The sequence below is a fragment of the Dasypus novemcinctus genome, chromosome 29 (assembly GCF_030445035.2).
Source record: "Dasypus novemcinctus isolate mDasNov1 chromosome 29, mDasNov1.1.hap2, whole genome shotgun sequence".
Taxonomy (NCBI): Eukaryota; Metazoa; Chordata; class Mammalia; order Cingulata; family Dasypodidae; genus Dasypus; species Dasypus novemcinctus.
Genome location: NC_080701.1, coordinates 27,169,902 through 27,193,448, shown reverse-complemented (window position 1 = coordinate 27,193,448; position 23,547 = coordinate 27,169,902). Strand labels below are relative to the sequence as shown.

At 38.8% G+C, this 23,547-nt stretch overlaps 1 protein-coding gene across 1 annotated transcript in view; it reads right to left on the bottom strand.

Annotated features, from left to right (window-relative positions):
- Positions 1-6,210: 6,210 nt before the first annotated feature.
- Positions 6,211-23,547, bottom strand: part of FNTA (farnesyltransferase, CAAX box, subunit alpha) — a 32,526-nt gene continuing 15,189 nt past the window's right edge. Inside the window, exons 5-9 of the mRNA XM_058290069.1 lie at positions 19,347-19,473; positions 15,192-15,340; positions 10,903-10,965; positions 7,127-7,298; positions 6,211-6,852 (exon numbers count right to left, since the gene is read on the bottom strand). Coding sequence (XP_058146052.1) covers positions 6,730-6,852; positions 7,127-7,298; positions 10,903-10,965; positions 15,192-15,340; positions 19,347-19,473 — 634 coding nt within the window. The 3' untranslated portion in view covers positions 6,211-6,729. The remainder of the gene's footprint in view (positions 6,853-7,126; positions 7,299-10,902; positions 10,966-15,191; positions 15,341-19,346; positions 19,474-23,547) is intronic.

Here is a 23,547-nt window from a genome sequence, read left to right as displayed (position 1 = left end):
TCCCAGGTTCAATACCCAGTCCCTGGTACCTAAAAAAAAAAAAAAGATAGCTAAAAATTTCTCAAGTTTGGTGAAACCCACAGACTCAAGACACTGAGCAAAACCCAAATAGAATAAATCCAAAGAAATTCATACCCAGATATATCATGTTCAAATTGCTGAAAACTAAGGACAAAGAAAAAGTCTTGAAGGCATACAGAGATAAGAAGTATAAACAATAGGCAAACAATCATTCAAATGACAGTGATATTGTCATCTAAAATCATGATAACCAGGGGAAGTGGCACATTTTTCAAGTGCTGAAAGAAAAGAATCACAAGCTAGAATTATATATCCAGGAAAAAAGGACACTCTCAAATAAGGAAAACTAAGAAAATTTGCAGACAGCAAACTTGCACTAAAAGAATTGTTAATGGAAGTTCTTCAGACAGAAGAGAAATCATAGCAGATGGGAATCTGGAACATCAGGAATGTAGGAAGAGTAACAGAAATAGCAAATAACTGGTAAATACCATGGACTACCTTCTTGAGTTCTTTAAAATAATTTTGGTGGTTGAATTTAAAAAGCATAAAATTGTCTGATGCAGTTTTCAATGCTTGTAGATGTAATACATCCAATAACTATAGCACAAATGGTAGAATAAGACCTATATGCCGTTAAGGCTTTTACATGCCAAGTGAACTGATACAATACTGACTCTAAATAGACTGTAGAAAGTTAAATGTGTGTTTTGTAATTCAAGGAACCACTAAAAACAAGACAAAATAACAACCAATATCAGAGGGTAATAGGAAAACCTCCAAACACTTAGGAATTTGAACAATACACTGCTAAATAATCCATGGGTCAAAGAGGAATTCTCAAGGAGGGAAATTAGAAAATATTTTGAACTGAATGAAAATGGAAATACAACATATCAAAATTTTGGGGATGCAGCTAAAACAGTTCTTACAGGGAAATTTGTATTATTAATTATATTAGAAAAGAAGAAAGGTTTCTAATCAATTAATCTAAGCTCCAGACCTTTAAAAAAAATTAGCACAGAAGAGAATTGTGGGAAAATGGCAGAGTAGGAAATTTCAGGAATCAGTCCTTCCACAAAAACAACTATTGAACTAGCAAGAACTGTCTGAATCAACTATTCTGAAACTCTGGAGTCTAGTGGAACAAGTATAGCATCCAGGAAACAGAGGCAGATGCTGGTAAATGTGGTACACATCAGTGAATTTCACCTTCTGTGCAAGGGCTAGCATCCCCTACGCCCCGACCACATGGCAGGCAGCAGCATACACTGCAGCCTGTGCTCTTGGTGGAGCCTCCTGATGCAGGGTGGGCTGTAAGTGTCTAGCCTTCCAAAATCCTGGGGTATGTGATCTGGTCACTGATTATTGCTTTTGATAAGCTACTTCAGATCACTGGAGGACCCATTCTGAGGGTCACTGTTCCAACCCCCCTTACGCAAAAGTAACAGAGGAGTAGAGGAAGTACCTATTTTTTAAAATTTATTTCCAGTCCTCATTTGGGAGCAAAAATTGTTTGGAAGAGTCTCAAACTGATGGCTCTAGACATCAGCAACAATGAATTCTGGTCACCCAGAGGAATAGAACTAGATTCCAGAGTTATAAAAATACTCAGAATGTCCAGTTCTCAACAAAAAATCATAAAATCAAAAGAAACAGGAAAGGAGGCCCATTCACAGTAACAAAAGAACTTGCCAAAAACCATCCCCAAGAAAGCTTATGCATTAGAACTGTTAGTCAAAGACTTTAAACCAACAGTCTCAAATATGTTCAATAAGCTAAAGGAATACATATACAAAAAACTGAAAGAACTCAGGGAAATTTTCTCCAAATAAAATAAATAAATATAAATTATTTTAAAAGGAACCAAACAAATTTTGGAGCTGCAAAGTACGGACATTAAAATGAAAAACTCATTTTTTGGAGTCCACAGATTTGAAGAAAGGATCAATGAACTTGAAGACAATTGAAATTATCCATTGTAAAGAGCAGAAAGAAAACATAATGAAGAAAAGCAAACAGAGGCCAGGGGACCTGTGGGATACCATCAAGTGTATCAACTCTTTGGAGTTACAGAGGGCAAGAAAGGGGAAGAGAAGTATTTGAGGACATAATGGCCGAAAACGTCCCAAATCTGATGACAGATATGAATATGCATATCCAGGAAGCTCAACAAACTCCAAGCAGGATAGACTCCAAGAGAGTTACAATTATAGTGAAATTGTCAAAATCCAAAGCCAAAGAGAGGATTTTGAAAGAAGCAAGAGAAGGGACCTGTGACATGATCAGAAGGGATCCCCAATAAGATTAAGAACAGGCTCTGCCTAGAGGAGCATCTACAGTTCAGGTGTGTAATCCTGTTCTTTTCTTCCATTTCTTAATAAACTACTGGCCTAACTAGAAAAAAAAAAAAAAGATGAACAAGAGATTTCTCAGCAGAAACCATAAAGGCCAGAAGTCAGTGGGATGACATATTCAAAGTCCTTACAGAAAAAAATCCGAGAACTATATGTATAGCAAAATTATCTTTCAAAAAGGAAGGAGAAATTAAGACATTTACAAACAAAAGCTGAAAGAGTTATTACCAGAAGATCTGACCTACAAGAAATGCTAAAGGGAGGCCTTCAGGCTAAAATAAAAAAATGGACACTAGTACTAGGCAGTAACTCCAAAGCCATAATATGAAATAAAAATACTGGTCAATGTAACTACATAGGTAAATATAAAATCCTGTATTACTGAACTTTGGGTTTATAACTGCTTCCCCCTTCCACATATGATTTAACAAACACATGTGTAAAGTAATATTTGAAATCTATGTTAGTAGAGCGGGTATAGCTCAGTGGTTGAGCATCTGCTTCCCACGTACAAGGTCCCAGGTTCAATCCCTGATACTGCCTAAAAAAAAATTTTTTTAATAAAAAAAAATCAATGTTAAAGGGCATACATGCAATCTGAGACAATAACAATATATAGGGAAATGGATGGAGTTGTATAAGTAGAATTTGTACCATACTGAAACTGTGTTGGTACTAGTCAAACTAGGTATTAGTTTATTAACTGTAGTCACAACAGTAACCATTTAAAAAACAACTAAAAATATACAGAGAAAAGGAAAGAAGAGGTCCAAAATGGTATACTGAAAGAAAACAACTAAATACAAAAAAAAGGGGGGGAGGGACCGGATGTGGCTCAAGCAGTTGCGCTCCCACCTCCCACATGGGAGGTTCTGGGTTCTGTTCTCAGTGCCTCCTGAAAAAACAAACATGAACAAGAAACAAAACAAATGAAAAAACCAACTCAGGGAAGTCAATGTGGTTCAGTGGCCAAGTGCCGGCTTACCATATACAAGGTCCTGGATTTAATCCCCGGCCCCATTACCTCAAAAAAAAAAAAAAAAGCACTAAGAGTAATTGAGAACAAAAATCATACATGATATACAGAAAACAAAAGGCTAGATGGGAGTAAATGCTTCCTTCTAAAGTGAAGATAACCTACAGAATGGTAGAAAGTGGTCTCAACACATATATCTGACAAGGGTTTAATATTCAGAACAACCAACTCTTACAACTCAATTAACAAAAAGACAACCCAATTAAAAAATGGGCCAAAGATTTTAATAGACATTTCTCCAAAGGAGATATTTGAATGGTTAATAAATAAATTAAAAGATGCTTACCACCACTAGCCTTTAGAGAAATGCAAATTAAAATTGCGAGATACTTCACACCCACCAAGATGGCTATTATTTTTTTAAAAACTGGAAGTGTTACCAAGGATGCAGAGAAAGGGAAGCAGATGTGGCTCACCTGATAAGAGCGTCCACCTACTACATGGGAGGTCCAGGGTTCAAAGCCAGGGCCTCCTGACCCGTGTGATGAGCTGGCCCACGCGCACTGCTGCCACTCGCAAGGAGTGCTGTGCCACGCAGGGGTATCCCTCATGTAGGGGAGGTCCACGCACAAGGAGTGCGCCCTGCAAGGAGAGCCGCCCCATGTGAAAAAAACGCAGGCTGCCCAGGAGTGGTGCCGCACACAGAGAGCTGACACAGCAAGATGATGCAACAAAAAGAGACAGACTCCCAGTGCCATTGTCAAGAATGCAAACAGACACAGAATAACACACAGCAAATGGATGCAGAAAGCAGACAGTTGGGGGGGCGGGGGGAAGGGAGAGAAATTTTCTTTAAAAGATCTTAAAAAAAAAAAAAGGATGCAGAGAAATAGGAACCCTCATACATTGTTGGTGGGAATGTAAAATGGTACAGCCACTGTGGAAAAAGAGTTTGGCAGTTCCTCAGAAGGTTAAATATAGAATTTCCATCTGACCCAGCAATCCCACTTCTAGGTATACAACCAAAAGAACTGTAATCAGGGACTTGAGCAGATATTTGTATACCAATGTTCAGTACAGCATTAATCACATTAGCTGAAGAGTGGAAGCAACCCAAGGGTCCATCAACAGATCAATGTATTTCCTTGTAATCTACTAACTTTAATTTAAAAAAAAAGATTAATGTATAAACAAAATGTGGTATATCCCTACAATGAAATATTATTCAATGTAAAAAGGAATGAAGTTCTGATACATACTACATAGGTGAATCTTGATGAAATCATGTTGAATGAAATAAGCCAGACACAAAAGGACAAATATTTTATGATTTCTCTTACATGACATACTAGAATAAGCACAATTTTAGAGACAGAAAGCAGAATAATGGTTGCAGGGGAAGGGGGAGGGGCTGATGGGGAGTTATTGCTAGTGTATGAGTTTTGCTTAGGGATGAAAAAATAGTCTTAAAATTACAGTGATGGCAATGTACTTAATATCAAAGATATGTCAGTTAAAATGGTTAAAATTATTACGCATTTTTTACTGCAATTTAAAAAGTAAATTTTTTTTTAAAATTAGAAAATGAACCCAAATCAAGTAGAATTAATAAGGATGAGAGCAGAGTTCAATTAAATTAAAAAGTTGCTATTGCATTTCATTTTTTAAAAAAAGGTTGGTGAAACCCACTAACTTAAGTATCCATTAATAGGCTACAACCCAGTTTATTTTTAAGTATATAAATATATATTTTTTAAGATTTTATTTATTTCTCTCCCCTTCTTTTCCCCCACCCCAGTTGTCTCTCCTCTGTGTCCATTTGCTGCGTGTTCTTCTTTCTGTCTGCTTCTGTTTGTTGACAGCGGCACGGGAATCTGTGTTTCTTTTTGTTGTGTCATCTTGCTGCATCAGCTCTCCATGTATGCGGCGCCATTCCTGGGCAGGCTGCACTTTCTTTCACGCTGGGCGGCTCTCCTTAAGGGGCGCACTCCTTGCACGTGGGGCTCCCCTACACGGGGACACCCCTGCGTGGCAGGGCACTCCTTGCGCGCATCAGCACTGCGCATGGGCCCGCTCCACACGGGTCAAGGAGGCCTGGGGTTTGAACCGTGGACCTCCCATGTGGTAGGCGGACGCCCTAACCACTGGGCCAAGTCCGCTTCCCTACAACCCAGTTTAAAACACTGATTTACACAGGCATGCCTCAGAGATATTGCTGGGTTTGGTTCCAGACCACCACCATAAAGTAAGCATCTCAAAGTAAGTCACAAAAATTTTTTGGTTTCCCAGTGCATAAAAAAGTTGTTTAGGAGTGGGTATAGCTCAGTGGTTGAACACACACTTCATGTATGAGGTTCCAGGTTCAATCCCCAGTACTTCCTAAAAAAAATTTTTTTTCTAATTAAAGGAGTTGTTTATACTATTCTGTAGTTCTATCAATCAGATACACTACACTGAGCCTTTAATTTGGAACTGAATTACATGGGAGAGAACTCGGCAAAGGCGGCAGGCCTGGAGCTGGCAGCCTGGGCTGTGGCCTCCTGCTTTAGCAGCTTCCTGATCTTTGCACAGGCAGGAGCAACTTTATAATCCAGTGGTTTTGGGATGCACTTCTAGAAGATTAGCCAATTGTTCTCTGAACTATCTATGTAACTCAATAAACCCTTTGAGTTTAAACTATCGAGTACACTTTGTTGCTTACAGTCAGAAACTAGGACTAGTTTGCATTTTAATAACATTTCCTTTAACGTAATCTTATCTGTGGTTTCTTTTGTTTTCTATTGCTTTTCTAAGCCAAGACAACTTCTGTGTATGTGTACCATTAAATGGTATTAAAAAATCAAATCATTATGGCACTTTTTAGATACATCTACAATTTTATTACAAAACCATTCTTTTGGCATTAGTTGGTTACAGGAATAGCAAGATATTGTCAGTGCAGCAGAGAAGTTCTAAAGTAACAATTGCAGTCCCTGCTTACAGAACCTAAATTTAAGTGACCTCATATTCCTTACATACACATTACCTGTAGTCTTTACTGCTGCAGATCATGACTCATACGCCATTTTAGGGAAGAGTTGATGCTAAGGGATTAGATTAAATGTTGAAAGGACTACAAAAGTTCCTTTATGAGACTTTTTCTTTTCCCCTCCAAAATTACTTTGCATTAAAAGAACCAAATTATTTGGAGCTTGTCTGAATAGCAGCAAAGCCCATGGAGCATTGCACTTAATTCTTGTTAAAAAGCAACACCTGTGCAACGCATGTTTAACACCAACACAGGCAAGGGGCGTGAGTGATCACTGTAGTTTTAAACTCTGACATTAGAGTCCCTTAAAAAAGACAAGAGCATTCCATCAGTTCCTCTGGCGGGTGTTACTGCTGTGCACTGGTTGGTGGGTCACTTTCTGTGCTGTGTTTGCTTTGAAGGGATCTTCCAATGTATCGCCAATATTCCTTTCTTATAGTGTCCTTTTCTTTTGCTAGGATTTCACATAACTGAAAATGAAAAATAAAAATTCACTGAAGTAAATGTGTTATTCAATCTCTAGGGCAAATATGTTTGAACCAATACAGTTGGACTAGATAATGTGAGAGTGAAATACACCAAGAGTCACATTTCTTTCTTTAGTAGAGACACGGGTATTGTCTTAAACAGTAGAAAGAGCTCTGCAATGAATTCTGAGTAAAATGGCATATGAATTTTTAGTAGCACTGAGTAGACCTAATTCTGAGATATCAGAAAGAAAAGTACCGAGACCCATCAGCTTACCTCTAATGCTTTATTGAGAACATCCTCCTTGTTGTCACACTGGTTTTCCAGCATGTCTTCATAGATATCCACAAGAAAGGCAATTAGGTAGGGAGAACTATGACTTGGTTGTAAATCAAGTAATTGATTTAACAGATTGGGATATTTGGAAAGGCCACGATCCTGCAAAATACTAAAAGAAAGAATCATACTCAATTTTGAGGAAGAGGATTTTTTAAAAAAAAAATCAGTAAAAAGAACAAAAGATGACCCATGAAGCAAGAAAAGGAAAAAGAGACTTATTTTGAAGGTACCTAAAGGACAGATGCATTCAATTCAAGACTCATGCCTGGCTCTGGTCTACCATGAATGCAGTGAATGCATTAAAGCCAAAGGTCTCTATTAAGTTCTTCCAAGGACCTGAATGAGGAATTAGAAAGAGAGCCCACTAAGAACACGGGCTAACTATCCACAATATGGAATATTCTACTATACAACTGAGTAAAGGACAAGTGGGAAGGGGAAAGGTGAACCTATATATTAAGAGACTTCTCAACCAATGCAACATGGGGGTGACATTTAGATCCTGATCCATTTATAAGACAATCAGGTAAACCTGAATTGACTAGATTTTAAAAATATATATATATTAGGGAATTACTCTTAAGTGTTTTTAGGTGTGATAATCATATAAGGGTTTTTAAAAACTCCTTAAGTTAAAAAATACAGCTTGATGTGGAAGGAAACCTTTAACAATTCTAAATTCCTCCAAATTATTCTGCTTCCATCTTGGCAAACGACCTTGCTTTCCATTTCATAAATTAAACTGGAAATTTCAAGCATGCATAATTTTTCATTTATTATGTGCTAGACCTAGGCACTGTTGCTTTGAAATATCCTTACCGTTAAGAAGCTTACTTTCCAATGAGGAATGCAGATAAATGAAGCACTACAATGAAAAGCACTGTATGGGAACAAAGGGCCTAGAGAGGTCACCGACTGACAACTCATAAAAAAGGGAATGCATAGTGGAGGGGGTGTGGCCCATGGTTGAGCGTCTGCTTGACAGGTACAGGGTCCTGGGTTCAATCCTCAGTCTCTCCTTAAAAAAAAAAAAAGGTGGGAAGGGAGAAATACAAAAACAAATTCATCCCCAAACTAAAAACCTAAAGGTACTCTCTTCCATTTTTTCTTGCTATCCTAGAAGTGGTCTCCCTCCTGAAAAATGCCTTCAACCTGTACTCTAAACCAAATCCTTCTCTTACTTAAGACCTTTTTCTTCTCTGCCGCCATCCTCCAGACATGATTGTCTTTCCCATCTTAAAACAAACAAAAATCCTCTTTAACCATAACATATCCTGTTTCAAAGTCACGAAGGCACTGTTATATTCAATGTCTCTAATCCTTCCTTTCCTACTAACTTCTCAATCTACTGAAAACTGCTTCTGTCTCCCTAACTTGAATGAAACAGCTTTCACTAAGGTCACTGTCAATATACTAATGCGGGAAACAGACTTTGGCCCAGTGGTTAGGGCGTCCGTCTACCACATGGGAGGTCCGCGGTTCAAACCCCGGGCCTCCTTGACCCGTGTGGAGCTGGCCCATGTGCAGCGCTGATGCGCGCAAGGAGTGCCGTGCCACACAGGGGTGTCTCCCACGTAGGGGAGCCCCACGCGCAAGGAGTGCACCCATAAGGAGAGCCGCCCAGCGCGAAGGAGGGAGCAGCCTGCCCAGGAATGGTGCCGCCCACACTTCCCGTGCCGCTGCCGACAACAGAAGCGGACAAAGAAACAAGACGCAGCAAAAAGACACAGAAAACAGACAACTGGGGGAGGGGAGGGGAATTAAATAAAAATAAATCTTTAGAAAAAATATATATATATACTAATGCATGTATGAGCCATTTCTAAGAACTTTCTCTCTACAGCTTTTTTTTTTTTTTAATCTCTACGGCTTTTGATACTGTTATCACTTCCCCTCTTTTGTGGGCTTCTATGATTTCACTCTCAACTGACAGTCTTCATACTTCTTTGGCTATTCTTCTAGGATGCTACTTTATCCTCCCTTCAAATGTTCATCCTCCTTCCCCACCCAGCCCCCAACTCCAACCCTGGCTTTCTTCTATCTCTGGACATTTCCCCCACATCTCTGAGCCAACTACCACCTCCAGAACATGAATCTCAACTCTGTACCTTCAGCCCTATCCACCCTTCTGAGATTCTAAACTCTGCCTGTGCATTTAGGGTTCCTACCTAGATGTCCCACAGATACACTTCAAATTCCCTTTTTTTAAAAAATTTATTTCTCCCCACCCCATCGTTGTTTCACACTTGCTGTGCCTGTTTGTTTTCTTTAGTTTCTTTGGGAGACACCAGGAACCAAACCCCGCACTTCCAAAGTGGGAGGGTGGTACCTAATCCCTTAAGCCACCTCCATTCCCTGCTTTGTCATCTCATGTTTCCCTCCGTGTGTCTCTTGTTGTGTCACCTTGTTGTATAACCTTGCCATGTCAGCTCCCTATCTTGCTCATCTTCTTTTTTTTAAGAGGCACTGGGAACTTCCAGTCCCTGCTTTTGTTGTGTTTCTTGTTACGTTTTTCTTCTCGTGTCTCATTGTGTCAGCTTGCTGCACCTGCCCATCGTGCAAGTTCGCTGTCTTTTTTAGAAGCACCAGGAACCAAACCAGGGAACCCCACCCCCCATGTGGTAGGTGGGAGTTCAATTACTTGGCTGGATCTGCTTTCCTCAAATTCACTTTCAAAAAACTGAACTTGGCTTCCTTTCTTACTCAACCAAACCCGTTTCTCTTAACACAGTCCTTCCTTTGTGGAATTCTAAACTTTCACCTCTTTGTTCCCATAGACTATTGTGCATTATAGTGTTCTTATTAATTTAAGTCAATATAATCGCCTGCATTGCTCTTAAGAGAATGAGCTACTTGACATCAAGGATTTTTTTAAACAAAGTACCTACCATGTAATAGATGTAAAACAAATATTTCCTGAGTGAATGAATGAGGTTGAAACTAAATAAAACTTCTGAATTATATATGAATTTTGTCACGGCTAATTAAGTCCAAAATATAGTGAACTTTACAAGTGATCATTTACAACTCAAACTGTGCAACACACAAAATTAAAGCAAAAGAAAATAAATCTTTTTAGACAAAAGGCATTACAAGGTGAAAACAAAACAAAACAAACGAGGATAGATATTCCTATTTTTTGAGATGGTTCCTTATCCCTTTAGCTCTCCAAATTTTATAGGCCCCAAACCCTGACACATGCCCAGGTATGACTGAGCTCCGTTATTTCATGCTCCTTGGCTCTAGTTTCCTTGGGAAACCTCTAAGTTCAACAAGAAGCCTGCTTATTTCAGTGGCCAAGTAAGTGAAACCTATTTAAGGAGTGAGATTTGTAGCAGGAGGTCTTTAGGGGAAAAACACAGAAAGACTGGCTATCCAGCTGAGCAATCTGCTTAAAAAATGGTCTACTTTGCTTTACTGTGGTCCAGAGCTGAATCCACAGAGTTTGAGTATTTCCTTCTTCGCCATGAAGCCTACAAGTTTCACAGTAACAATTAAAACCGTATGATCATTATACGTAGACTGTTTTAAAAGCCTTGCTGGTACCTGTTTGAGAGGTGGGGAGGACAGGAAGCACTACTCTTGGGGGTTACACTTATGTCAGATTCCGGAGAACAGAAAATTCTTTACTATCTATAGGGAAGCTCACAGAATATATTCTATGATATTAGCAACTTGTTTTTTACATGAGACAAGTAAAAACCATCTCTTACCCTTTCAAATAGTTCCATGCACTTTCATTATGTGGTACTAGTTTGATCATTTCCAGAGTGTATCTGTAAGGAAAAAGACATGTATGTGCTTAATATGAAAAAAGCAGAAAAACTATTACTGTTTTCAGAGATGTCCACCAAAATATGTTACAGCTTTTGACTTGTGCTTTTGTCTTGGTCTACACTTCTCTTAGTGGACAATGGCACCTCTCCAGGGGAATCCCTTGCATCTGCAGTTGTCAATCTTATTTACTAGTTCTTTCTTCCTATATATTTGTATACAGTTCTGGGGAAAGACACTCAACTAACCTAAAAGCCTTCAATTCACAATAGGAAATGTAGAAATTTATTTTAACTGAGACTTTCCCTCTGAAGGAAATACTCGCTAAAATAAGGCTTTCCGGGAAGTGGACTTGGCCCAGTGATTAGGGCGTCGGTCTACCACATGGGAGGTCTGCGGTTCAAACCCTGGGTCTCCTTGACCCATGTGGAGCTGGCCCACGCGCAGTGCTGATGTGCACAAGGAGTGCCCTGCCACGCTGGGGTGTCCCTGAGAAGAGGAGCCCCACGCACAAGGAGTGCATCCCATAAGGAGAGCCGCCCAGCACTAAATAAATTTCAGCCTGCCCAGGAATGGCACCACACACACGGAGAGCTGATGCAGCAAGATGACGCAACAAAAAGAAACACAGATTCCCATGCCGCTGACAACAACAGAAGTGGACAAAGAAGAACACGCAGCAAATAGACACAGGGAACAGACAACTGGGGTGGGGGGAAGGGGAGAGAAATAAATAAATCTTTAAAAAAATAAAATAAGGTTTTCCTTTTTATTAAAAAGCAACCCTAAGGGGAAAAAAAGTCTAAGTTCTACTTATGCCTGATAAAGCCTTAATCATTGAAAAGGAAAAATTACATAGACATAATATTAGGAACTATAATAAAAATTGGACCAGGGAAGTGGATTTGGCTCAATGGATAGAGCATCCGCCTACCACATGGGAGGTCCAGGGTTCAAACCCAGGGCCACCTGACGTGTGTGGAGAGCTGGCCCATGTGCAGTGCTGATGCGCGCAAGGAGTGCCATGCCACGCAGGGAGGGAAGCCCCACGTGCAAGGAGTGCATCCCGTAAGGAGAGACGCCCAGCGCAAACACAGTGCAGCCTGCTCAGGAGTGGTGCCACACGCACACAGAGCTGACACAAGATGACACACACAAAAAAGACACAGATCCCAGTGCTGCTAACAAGAATACAAGTGGACACAGAAGAACACACAGTGAATGGACACAGAGAGCAGACAACTGCAGCGGAGAGAGGGGGAGGCCGGGGAAGGGAAGAGAAATTTTTTAAAAAATGGACTGAATGTAAATTATATAAACAAAGAATAAAAATAATAAGCCAACAAGTATATATTTCTTATAACAAATTCAAGATTGCTAGTAATTATGTGAGTCCCAATCAAAATGGACAATGCCTACCTTTCTGTTCCCCTTAACCAGATTATAAAATCTAGTTTGGATCTAATTACAAATTCCAAAGAAGTTACAGACCTTTGATTCACTGTATACTGCTCAATGGCTTAGCAGCCTTGGTTTTATTGCAGTCCTACTAAAAAATAATTCTTTTCACAGAGAGTAATAACAGACCCAATCAGCATTATGAAAAAGCTACTTTTACACAACCTAATGTTTGCAATTATTTGTAAAGACATGTCTCTGCAGGTTTTAACTAGCCCTTGTATTTTGCATTTTGGTAGTATCTGAACAATTTTATTTACGTATATTAATATATGCCCTAAAGCATTACCTATTTTAATGGTTAAAACATAAACGTTGAGATCAGACTGCTTGGGTTCAAATCTTAGTCCTATCAGTTATTGTCTATCTGATCTTAGGCAAATTACAGAACAGCTCTGAACTTCAAGTTCTTCATCAGGTACCTCATAGGTACAAGAATTAAGAATTCCTGGCACATAGTAAATGCTAAATCATTATTAACAGTAGCAGTAACTTATGTACTTATATTGCTATAGAGTCATATTACATGGCTCTACAGCAACAATGTGTATAATATTGGCTTAGGTTGGTGTGTATAAATGCTTGCAAACGTATTTACAAAGTTTGGAAGGATTCACACACTTGTAGCTCACTCAAGAGAATGTGATGTGGGAGGAAGAATTTTGCCTTTTTACTTAACACAATTCAGTACCATTTCCTCCATAACTAACTGCATTATTTTTTATCATAAAATGAAAAAAATACTCAGTTCATCTGTTTATAGTCTGAAGAGTTTAAAAAAAAAACCCATTAATTAAACTGTAAATTCTAGATAATTACAGCTGGTATTGACATTGTAGATATTTCATCTTACGGGAATGATAAGCCTTAGGTATGGAAAGCTCATCTGAAGGGAATGATAAACCTTAGGTATGGAAAGCTCTTTTAGATTCTTGGCTAATTATTTGTTTCTATTTGGTAATAGAATGCCAATGATCTGCCTTTGAAGATCAAGAGAGTCTGGTTTTCCCAACTCTTCCAATTCATTTTTTAAAAAATATTTTGCTATTCTTTACATAATGAGGTAGGATATAGTCAATAAGAAATATGCCATATTTGAAATCTATAATCATTAACTGGATTAATTTAAAGTAGAATAACCTGAAGAGTTCTAAATTTTGGTGAGAAAGCTATTGAACTTTCTAAAGAGTGATGCTTTGCTTTTCTTCAGAGTACTTGTGAAAAGTCCTCACAACAGAACACCAATTCTAAATGAAAAAAACAAATAATAGAGTGCCAGACATCTGAGTCTGAATTCTTCCTACTTCAGTTCCAGTATTTAGGTTTGATTAAAAATAATAATTTCAGTAAGCCCACTGTTATCTTTCAGATCAACACTATCAAATTAGAACTTCTTGTGATGACAGAAATGTTCAATAGCTGTGCTTCCCAATATGGTAGTCACCAGCTATACGTGGCTACCGAGCACGTGAAATGCTACTAATGCAACTAAGGTTGAATTTTTAATTTTGTTATTTATTTTTAAATTTTATTCTATTTTTAAATAAAAATTATTAATCAAATTAAATTTTTATTAACTTTTTTGAACTAAAATTTAAATAGCCATATTTTGCAAATGGCTACCATATTGTAGAGCACAGCATCAGTGAGTAAAGCAATAGAAAGAAAGGAGGAGGAAATGTGGCACAAGCAGTCGAACACCTGCTTCCCACAAGGGAGGTCCCAGGTTCAGTCCCCGGTGCCTCCTAAGAGCAAAAAACAAACATCAACAAATGAAAAACTGACTCAGAGGAGCCGCTGTGGCTCAGTGGTTGAGTGCTGGCTTCCCACATACAAGGTCTGGGGTTTCAATCCCCTACCCCGATACCTAAAAAAAGAGAGAGAGAAAAGAAAAGAAAGAAAGCATAAGGTGTTTTTGGGGGAACATGTGTTTGCTTTAGATATAAGCGTGGAGCAGACAGTAAGTGCAGGACAGTGGATTATAAATTTTACCTTTTTGATTACAGACCTTAAAAAACAAAAACAAATCACCAGAATTCTATATTGAACAGATAAAAGAACTAGGTACCCTCATCCAAGTAGAAGTGAAGGCCAGGGAGATGAGACAGATCAGCTCTTCCCAGAGCTGTTCAAACAGCTTTTGTGATTAAGTAAAACTACAGTTTAATCAGTCTTTAAAAACAATAAGCATGTTTAAATTTTAAATCCATCAGTTTATGTATATTTAACACTGAAGTAAGATGGACAAAGTCAGGAAAGAGGCAACTGTTAAAAGAAGTTTATGAATATAATATAGAAATTCGTAGCAATTCAGAAACATCTAGCACTGTAACAATCTTTTGTGCACTAGAGCAATAGTGCTCAATGAGGGGTGATTTGCCCCCGAAGGGACATTTGGCAGTGTCTGGAGATATTTCTGTCCTATCTGTGGAGAGGGGCTACCCCTAGAATGCTGTTAAACATCCTAAAACACACAGGACAGTCCCTCACAAAAAAGACTTACCTGGCCCCAAATCCTGCTTTCTAGACACTATGGAATCTGATTTTTTTCAATCTCTAATAGTAATATTTCAAGAAACTTAAAAACATCTCAAAGTAGAGGTGTACTATTAATATTTTTGTAAATTTATCATTTTATGTTTCATCTAAGTATTCTGAACTAATAGTTCTATGAGGGTAGGCTCTGTCTTGATCGTTGCTGTATCCCCAATGCCTGAGACAAGCAAGTATTTTTTTTTTAATGAACAAGCAAGTGCAGAAGATTACTAACTGGACTTCTCTCTCCAATACAGCAGAATCATTGTAGCCAGTGGTGTTAGAAATTACAAAGTATCTTTGGTTCCAGACAGAGTTATTTCTCACGTCCTCTATGAGAAGTTGGTCTACATACTGCAGCTCATTATCCCAAAGTTTAAATTCCTAAAAGAAAAAAAAAATCCAGTTGGAAATGTCCCATTATTTTCAAACAGTACAAGAGAATAAAACTTAAACAAAGCTAACAATATAGAACTGATGATCGAAGATTTCTCACCATTCAGAAGATTTAGCTGCAGCTCAAGGACATAAAAGAAAAGTAGGGTATTGAACTGAGGCTAGAGCCTGGGAAGACACATTACAACAAATAGGAAAGAAGTTACCAAACAAGACTAGGCAAAGGTCATGAGGAAGGAAAAAAACTGGGAAGAGAGAATGCATTAGCAGCTAAAGCGACCTGTAATTTAGTACAATCTTCTTGAAGAACAATTTACATAACAAGGCATGATCATACTATCTAACGCAAAAATTATTCTACAGAATTAAATCAGAAGAAACTTGGAAGCAGATGTGGCTCAAGCAGTTGAATACCCACCTCCCACATGGGAGGTCCCAGGTTTGGTTCCAGTGTCTCCTAAAGGAGACAAATAGACGACAAGCAGACATTAGAGCAAAAACAACAAGCAGAACAACAAGCAAACAATGAGCAAAAAAACCACAAATGAGCTGAGAGCAGATGTGGCTCAAGCAGTTGCACACCTGCCTCCCACACGGGAGGTCCAGGGTTCAGTTCCTGGTGCCTCCTAAAGAAAAAAACAGACAGACAATGAGCACAAACAACGAGCATAAACAATAAGCAAACAGATGAGGGAGACATCTGGAGGGGGGGGGAATCATCTGAAGATAACTGAAAAATAAAAGTATACATAATACTAAAGTAAAACGGCAGCATTAAAAAATGCACATACATGATAAAAATGACATTAAAGTACATGTAGAAAATATACACCTTTGGTTTTTAGAGGTAAATTTTTACTTCTTAAGTCTGTTTTAATATCAAAGAAAATTATGGGAGAAAATAACTAATAAAGAATTTGAAAAAGGGTTAGAATGATAAATCCTTAAAAATGCTGCAAAAGTTGGAGACTCTGACTATGAAAAGTTAAGGAAGTTTTATTTTTTATTTGATAATAGCAAAAAAGTAAGAATTTCAGTATGATACACCCTGACTTTACAAGTGTTAATAAAAAACAAATGCATTAAAGAAGATACATCTTTGTGAAAAGTTCCATCTGCTGATTAGTTCAGTGACACTAATGTGGGCTGCTGATTGATGCCGGTTCTCAAACTGTTAGCAGTCTGCAGTTAAGTACTGAACTAGAGAGAAGGCATCTAGAAGCTTTTACGGCAAATTGACGGAGTAAATTTATGTCTCCAGAATCGAATATTAAAAAATTGGGGCTTGCTTTTCACATACAAATGTATATATAGGAAGAGAGAGGGAGAGAGGACAGAGAGAGAGGCAAAGGAGAGAGGGAGAGGTAAAATAATTACAAACTCACGGGAAATTGCAAAACTAATACAAGGCCCTATGTACCCTCACTCAGCTTCCGCAATGGTAACACCTTAAATAATTAAAACACAATCTGAAACCCAGGAAAATGACACTGGTACAATATTGTTAACTGGACCTTATTCAGATTTCACCAGTTTTCACATACCCTCATTTATGGTTGTGTGGCTGAGGGGGGCGGAGACAGTTCTTTGTGCCATTTCATGTACCTACTACCACAATCTAAATAAAGGACTTTTCTGCTCCAGCACCACAAAGGAATGATCTCATGCTCTCCCTTTATGGTTGCACCCTCCCCTTCCCTAATCCCTGGTGACTACTAATCTATTCTCCATCTATTCAATTTTGATATTTTGAGGGTTTTTATATAAATGAAATCATGCAATATGAAACCTTTTAAGATTGGCCTTTTTCATTAAGTATAAGGCCCTTGAGATCTAGCCAAAATTCCTTTTTAAGGCTGAGTAGTATTCATACATATAAATATACACACAAACATATGTTTTAATTTCATTTTTCAAGTGATTCATTTTATTGTATTTTATGTAAATGAAATACACGTAAAAATATATCCAAAGTGTGATGGATTGGGGGGGGGGCAAAGTCCTTTCTCCTTCACTCGAGAAGCACTAGCACAGTAATTTTAAAGTGTCAATGCAAAAGAACATACAGGCCAGGTCTTCAAGGATGGTCAAAATTAATGTTTAAAACTAAATGTTTCAAACTAATGTTTAAAACTAAAATTCTCTCACATTTATAATATGCATGTCCTAAAACATTTTTAAAGAAGTGTCTCATATTCTCATTTAACGCAGTCAAAGAATATAATGAATTTATTAAATCCCCATAAAAAAGAACAGAAATAAAATGGCTTTCAATATGGAAACAGAGGCACAGGTTTCACTGACATCCACCAGGGTTTCTCAGCCCATGCACGATTTACATTTTGGGCCAGGTAATTCTTTGTTGTGGAGGACTGTCCTATATATTTTAGGGTTTCTAACAGCATCCCAGGTCTCTGCACACTAGATACTGTACCCTCCCTGTAGCACCATACACTCAGTTTTGACAAACAAAACTACATCCAGAACTGCCAAATGTCACCTAGAGACACACTCACCCTTGCTCGTAAACCACTGACGTCCATGAATTTAAGAATGTATACAGGGAAGTAGACTTGGCCCAATGGACAGGGCGTCTGTCTACCACATGGGAGGTCCACGGTTCAAACCCCGGGCCTCCTTGACCCGTGTGGAGCTGGCCCATGCGCAGTGCTGATGCCACGCAGGGGTGTCCCCCGCGTAGGGGAGCCCCACGCGCAAGGAATGCACCCCATCAGTGTGGAGCTGCCCAGCGCAAAAGAAAGTGCAGCCTGCCCAGAAATGGCGCCACACACACACAGAGCTGACACAACAAGATGACGCAACAAAAAGAAACACAGATTCCCAGTGCCACTGATAAGGATAGAAGCGGTCACAGAAGAACACAGCGAATGGACACAGAGAGCAGACAACTGGGGGGGGGGGAGGGGAGGGGAGAGAAATAAAACCAAAACAAAAAAGAATGTACATATTTCCCATTTCGACTTTGGGACAAGTCATTTCTTTCCTTTATTATTTACTATATAAAAGTTTATAGATTCTCTTGTTTTCAGAATTGATTTGCTGCTCGTTATAGCTGAAATTAGGCCTACCTTTTAGAAACTGAGTTATGTTAGAAACACGAAACTATAATATATCAAATCAGGGGGGAAATTATGTGTATTTCATTTATAGAAAATTACAAGCTACAACACAATTGAGGAATACTTAGGAATCCTTTCTCATGGAAATCTTTTTTGGTAAGCAATTTCATGGGAGGAGTGCTTTTCAAATAAGTAATGTTCAATTTTTTAAGATGCTATGGTAGCTATGTAAGTGTATATATGTCTACTTTACATGATTAAACTTGTCAAAAAATAAAAATATTGAATAACTTTGGGAAAGTTTAAAGTTTTAAGGACAAATAAATTGGTGAAATGCTCTCAGTATAATGAATAGTGCAGAAAGTAACAACCACTGGAAAAAATTCACAGGAAACAATACTAGATTTGTTTGCTAGAATAAATAAAATGTGCAGAGTGGGAGTTACAACTATTCTCTTGTATTCAGATTTCAGCATAAAATCTTAACACACTGGTAGAAATAAAATGCATAAAAGTTACTGTAAAACCATACTCCAGAGACTATATACACAAAAATCTTAATATATAATATGCTATTGTTAAACCAATATAGCTATATTAAAAATTTACAAATAATTTTCCTACTCAATCTGCTATCAAATGAGATGTGATGCAAAATTAATCTAAAAATATTTAAAATTTACTATTCTTCTTTACTATGAGATTACTCACCAGCATATCCAAAGAGATTATAAAGGTTAACCAAAATGAAAGATAATGACTTCAACTAAGTCATCTAATAATTCTTAATCACTATATACCTTGTGTAATCATCTATATTGTGTCAGATTAGAAGTTTACTTAAAATAATTTTAGTTTTTTTATTCAGTTTAAAAATGAACATCTGAAAAACATTATAACAGGAAAGATAATACCTGAATAACCCATTGTCGATGCTGCCACGCATGGTAATTCTTTGCATCCTGATTAAGAATATCAGCAATAAATTCAAGCTCCTGAGATGGATCTTGCAGCCATTCCACTAATACTCGCCTATGATGCCTAAAGCCCAGGGAAGAAAGTTTTGTGTTATTTACCAAAGAACTAAAATATCAGCTGCATGTTTTTTACTGCTTTAAGTGTAACATTTGTTACATATTATGAAAGAGCATCAAGTGTGGTCTACAGCATACATTTGGTCTATTTTTTATACCCTGCCCCCATCATCACGACCATGTATTAGTACTGGACACCTCTTACAGTTAATGAGAGAACACTTTCACATCTGCACTGTTAACCACAGTCCATCTTCCACCTCATCGTTCACTGTGTTATACAGTCTCATGTCTTGTACAAAAAAAGTATGTGCTCAGTTCATTGCTCCTACTCTGGAAAGTAGCTAAGAAGTTTGCAAGTTTGTTAACAGAGGAGTTTCTGTACTAGGAAAATAACTCTTAAAGAGTTTTCTACTGGGTTCCATTTTTTTTTTTAAGATTTATTTCATCTTTACTCTCCCCTTTGTCTCTCTTTTGTTGTGTCATCGTCTCGCTGTGTGACTCACTTGTACGGGCACTGGCTCACCATGTGGGCCCTCAGCTTACCGCTGGGCACTGGCTCACCACACAGGCACGCTTTCTCTTCTTTTTCACCAGGAGGTCCCAGGGATGGAACCTGGGTCCTTCCATATCGTAGGCAGAGGCCTTATCACTTGAGCCACATCTGCTTCCCTGGGTTCCATTTTTATATTTCCTTTGGCTGAAGTATTTATAAACATCTATTTGTGAAAATGTTCTAAAATCGGCCATGACGGGGGTTGCAGGGCCCACTTTTAACAGGTGGACTATATGGTATGTGACCTCTCAAAGATGAGGTTTTAAAAAAATCTATTAGACTGTAGTATTCTTTATACTAAAAATGAGCAAGGGTGAAAGGGAAAAGGGGAAAGATTTAATGATTGACAAATGACCTATTCTACATTAAAATGAAAGTTAAAACTTTATCTTACAAAATAAGAAGGCAAGATACCAAGAAGAAAAGTTTCTAAATAAGTTGTCAGAAATCTTCCAAGTCAGTCAACACTAGTAGCATTTTTTAAATTTTAAATTTTGAAACAATCTCAAACTTAAAAGAACAGTAGCACAAATAACACAACCCCATACAGAGAATGCCAACATATTCCCACACCCTCAGATCCACAGGTCCACCAATTTTGGCATTTTACCACCTTTGCCATAGCTTGCTTTCTCTGTCCTCCCTCCACCCTCCATTTCTCCTCCATCTCTTGAACAGTTGCACACATCACACTCCTTAAACACAGAATACGTCCACATACACTTTCTACAATAAGGATATTCACTACATAATTGCCTTAAGTGCAGTTATCAAGTTCAAAAATTTTAACATTGATATTAATGTTATATTCTATGTCCAAGTTTTTCTTACATCCCACTATTTCCCCTTTGAGCCTTTTCCCATCCATTTTTAAACCCACCCAGTATCACATATTGCATTTATAATGGTCATTTTATCTTTAGTTTCTCTTTATTTTCTATTTTCTGGAACTAACCACATTCACAATGTTGTAGTAATGCCACCATCATCCCTACCAGGACTTTCCCTTTTCCCCAAACAGAAACTCTGCACTCATTTTGCATTTTAACTGCCCATTCTCCTGCCCACAACCCCTGATAATCCTTGCTCTACTTTCTGTCTGTAAGTTTGCACAGCCTCTAAAATTTTGTGGTTACCCTGGCACTTAAAATTAACATCTAAACCTACAATAGTCCTGTTTGCTTTGATACCAACTTCAACAGTATACATCAACTATGTTCCTCTACCCCTCCATCCGTCCACCTTTATGCAACTGTCACAAATTACATGTTTATACGTTATGAGTCCCTAAACACTGATTTATCCTATTTTGTGCATTTGCCTTTTTAGATCCCGCAGGAAGTAAAAACTGGAGTCACAAACCAAAAAATACAATAGTACTAGTATTTGTATTTACCTATATCATTATCTACTGGCTATCTTCTATTCTTCAGATGGCTTCAGTCAACTGTCTAGTGTCCTTTTCTTTCGTGCTACGGAATTTCCTTTAGCATTGGTGGGTCTAGTGATGGTGAACTTCCTCAGCTTCTGTTTATCTGGGATAGTCTTTTTTTTTTTTAATTCATTTTGTAAAAATATTACATTCAAAAAATATGAGGTCCCATTCAACCCCAACGCCCCCACCCCCCACTCCCTCCACAGCAACACTCTCTCCCATCATCATGACACATCCATTGCATTTGGTAAGTACATCTCTGGGCATTGCTGCACCTCATGGTCAATGGTCCACATCATAGCCCATACTATCCCACGTTCCATCCAGTGGGCCCTGGGAGGATTTACAATGTCCGGTAATTGTCCCTGAAGCACCACCCAGGACAACTCCAAGTCCCGAAAACACCTCCACATCTCATCTCTTCCTCCCATTCCCCGCACCCATTAGCCACCATGGCCACTTTTCCCACACCAATGCCACATTTTCTCTGTGGACCTTGGATTGGTTGTGTCCATTGCACATCTATGTCAAGAGGGGGCTTAGATTCCACATGGATACTGGATGCAATCCTCCTGCTTTCAGTTGTAGACACTCTAGGCTCCATGGTGTGGTGGTGACATTCTTTAACTCCATGTTAGCTGAGTGGGGTAAGTCCAATAAATCAGAGTGTAGGAATTGAAGTCTGTTGAGGCTCAGGGCCTGGCTATCATATTGTCAGTCCAGGGATTCAAATCCCCTAGATATATCTTAAACCCCAGCACCAACTACAATTCCAGTAAAGGAGCATGAAAGCCTTGTGAAAAGAGATCCCATCTGTGTCCAGCTCTATCACGCAGAAACACCAACTCCAAAGGGCCAACTGACATGGCAGTGAACTCATCTGCCATGACCATAGAACCTGTGGGTCTCTTTAGCCCTCAAAAGAACCAATACCTGGGGTTGTATCTACTTTATCTGTCTCTGAGACTCTGCTCAGGTGTGCATAAGGGCAATCCTTCTGACATCCTCCAGACTCTTTTTTAGAGACTCATAGCCATATAAACTCATTTCCCCTTTCCATTTCCCCCTTACATTAGGTCAAACAGCATTTTAAACTCGTTATTATATGTAGACAGGGATATTCTGCTGGTCCACATTGAACCTTTAATTCAAGGTCATTTTCTAGTTGCATCATCAGCTGGTACTTGGTAGTGATCCCTCGGTGCCAGGGAGGCTCATCCCCGGGTGCCATGTCCCATGCTGGGGGGAATGCATTGCATTTACATGCTGAGTTTGGCTTTGAGACTGGCCACATTTGAGTAACATGAAGGCTGTCAGGAGGAAACTCCTAGGCACAGTGTTGCTTTAGGCCTTGTTCTTATTTCAGATGTATAGGCTCACAAGCATAGCCATAAGAATCAGGGGCTCACTGCTGGACCCTCATTCCTTCCTGGTCCTTACCGTTGCACCTGGGGGACTGCCGCTGCTCCCCTAGGGACCACGACAGAGCACCCCCAGCCAGGAACCCAGTACCACCCCAGCTGTTGTTTTCAATTGTTGCCACTATGAGTATATCCAAACATTACCATGCACCCTGGACATATGCCTGTCAACCATATATCACCTTATCTGGGACAGTCTTAATCATTCTCATTTAAAAAAAAAAAATTTTTATTAGAGAAGTTATGAACCTACAAAACCATTATGCACAATGTGCAGAATTTCCACACAACACCCCTCCACCAACACCTTCCATTGTTATGGAACATCTGTCAGATCTGAAAGAACACCAGACTATTACCATTAACTATGGTCCAGAGAGTACATGCGGTCCATTTTTCCATACTCTGCCACCATCATCAACTTTCACACCTGTACTGTTAACCACAGTCCATCTTCCACCACACTGTGGTGTTATACAGTCCCATGCCTTATATCTTCTCTCCAAAGTATGCACTTAGTGGCTCTCACTTTCATCAGTGTTGTATGATGCCCTCACTTTTAAAGACAGTCTTGCTGGATACAGAATTCTTGCTTGGAAATGTTTTGCTTTCAGCACTTTAAATATGCCTTCCCACTGTCTTCTTGCCTCCTTATTTTCCACTGAGAAA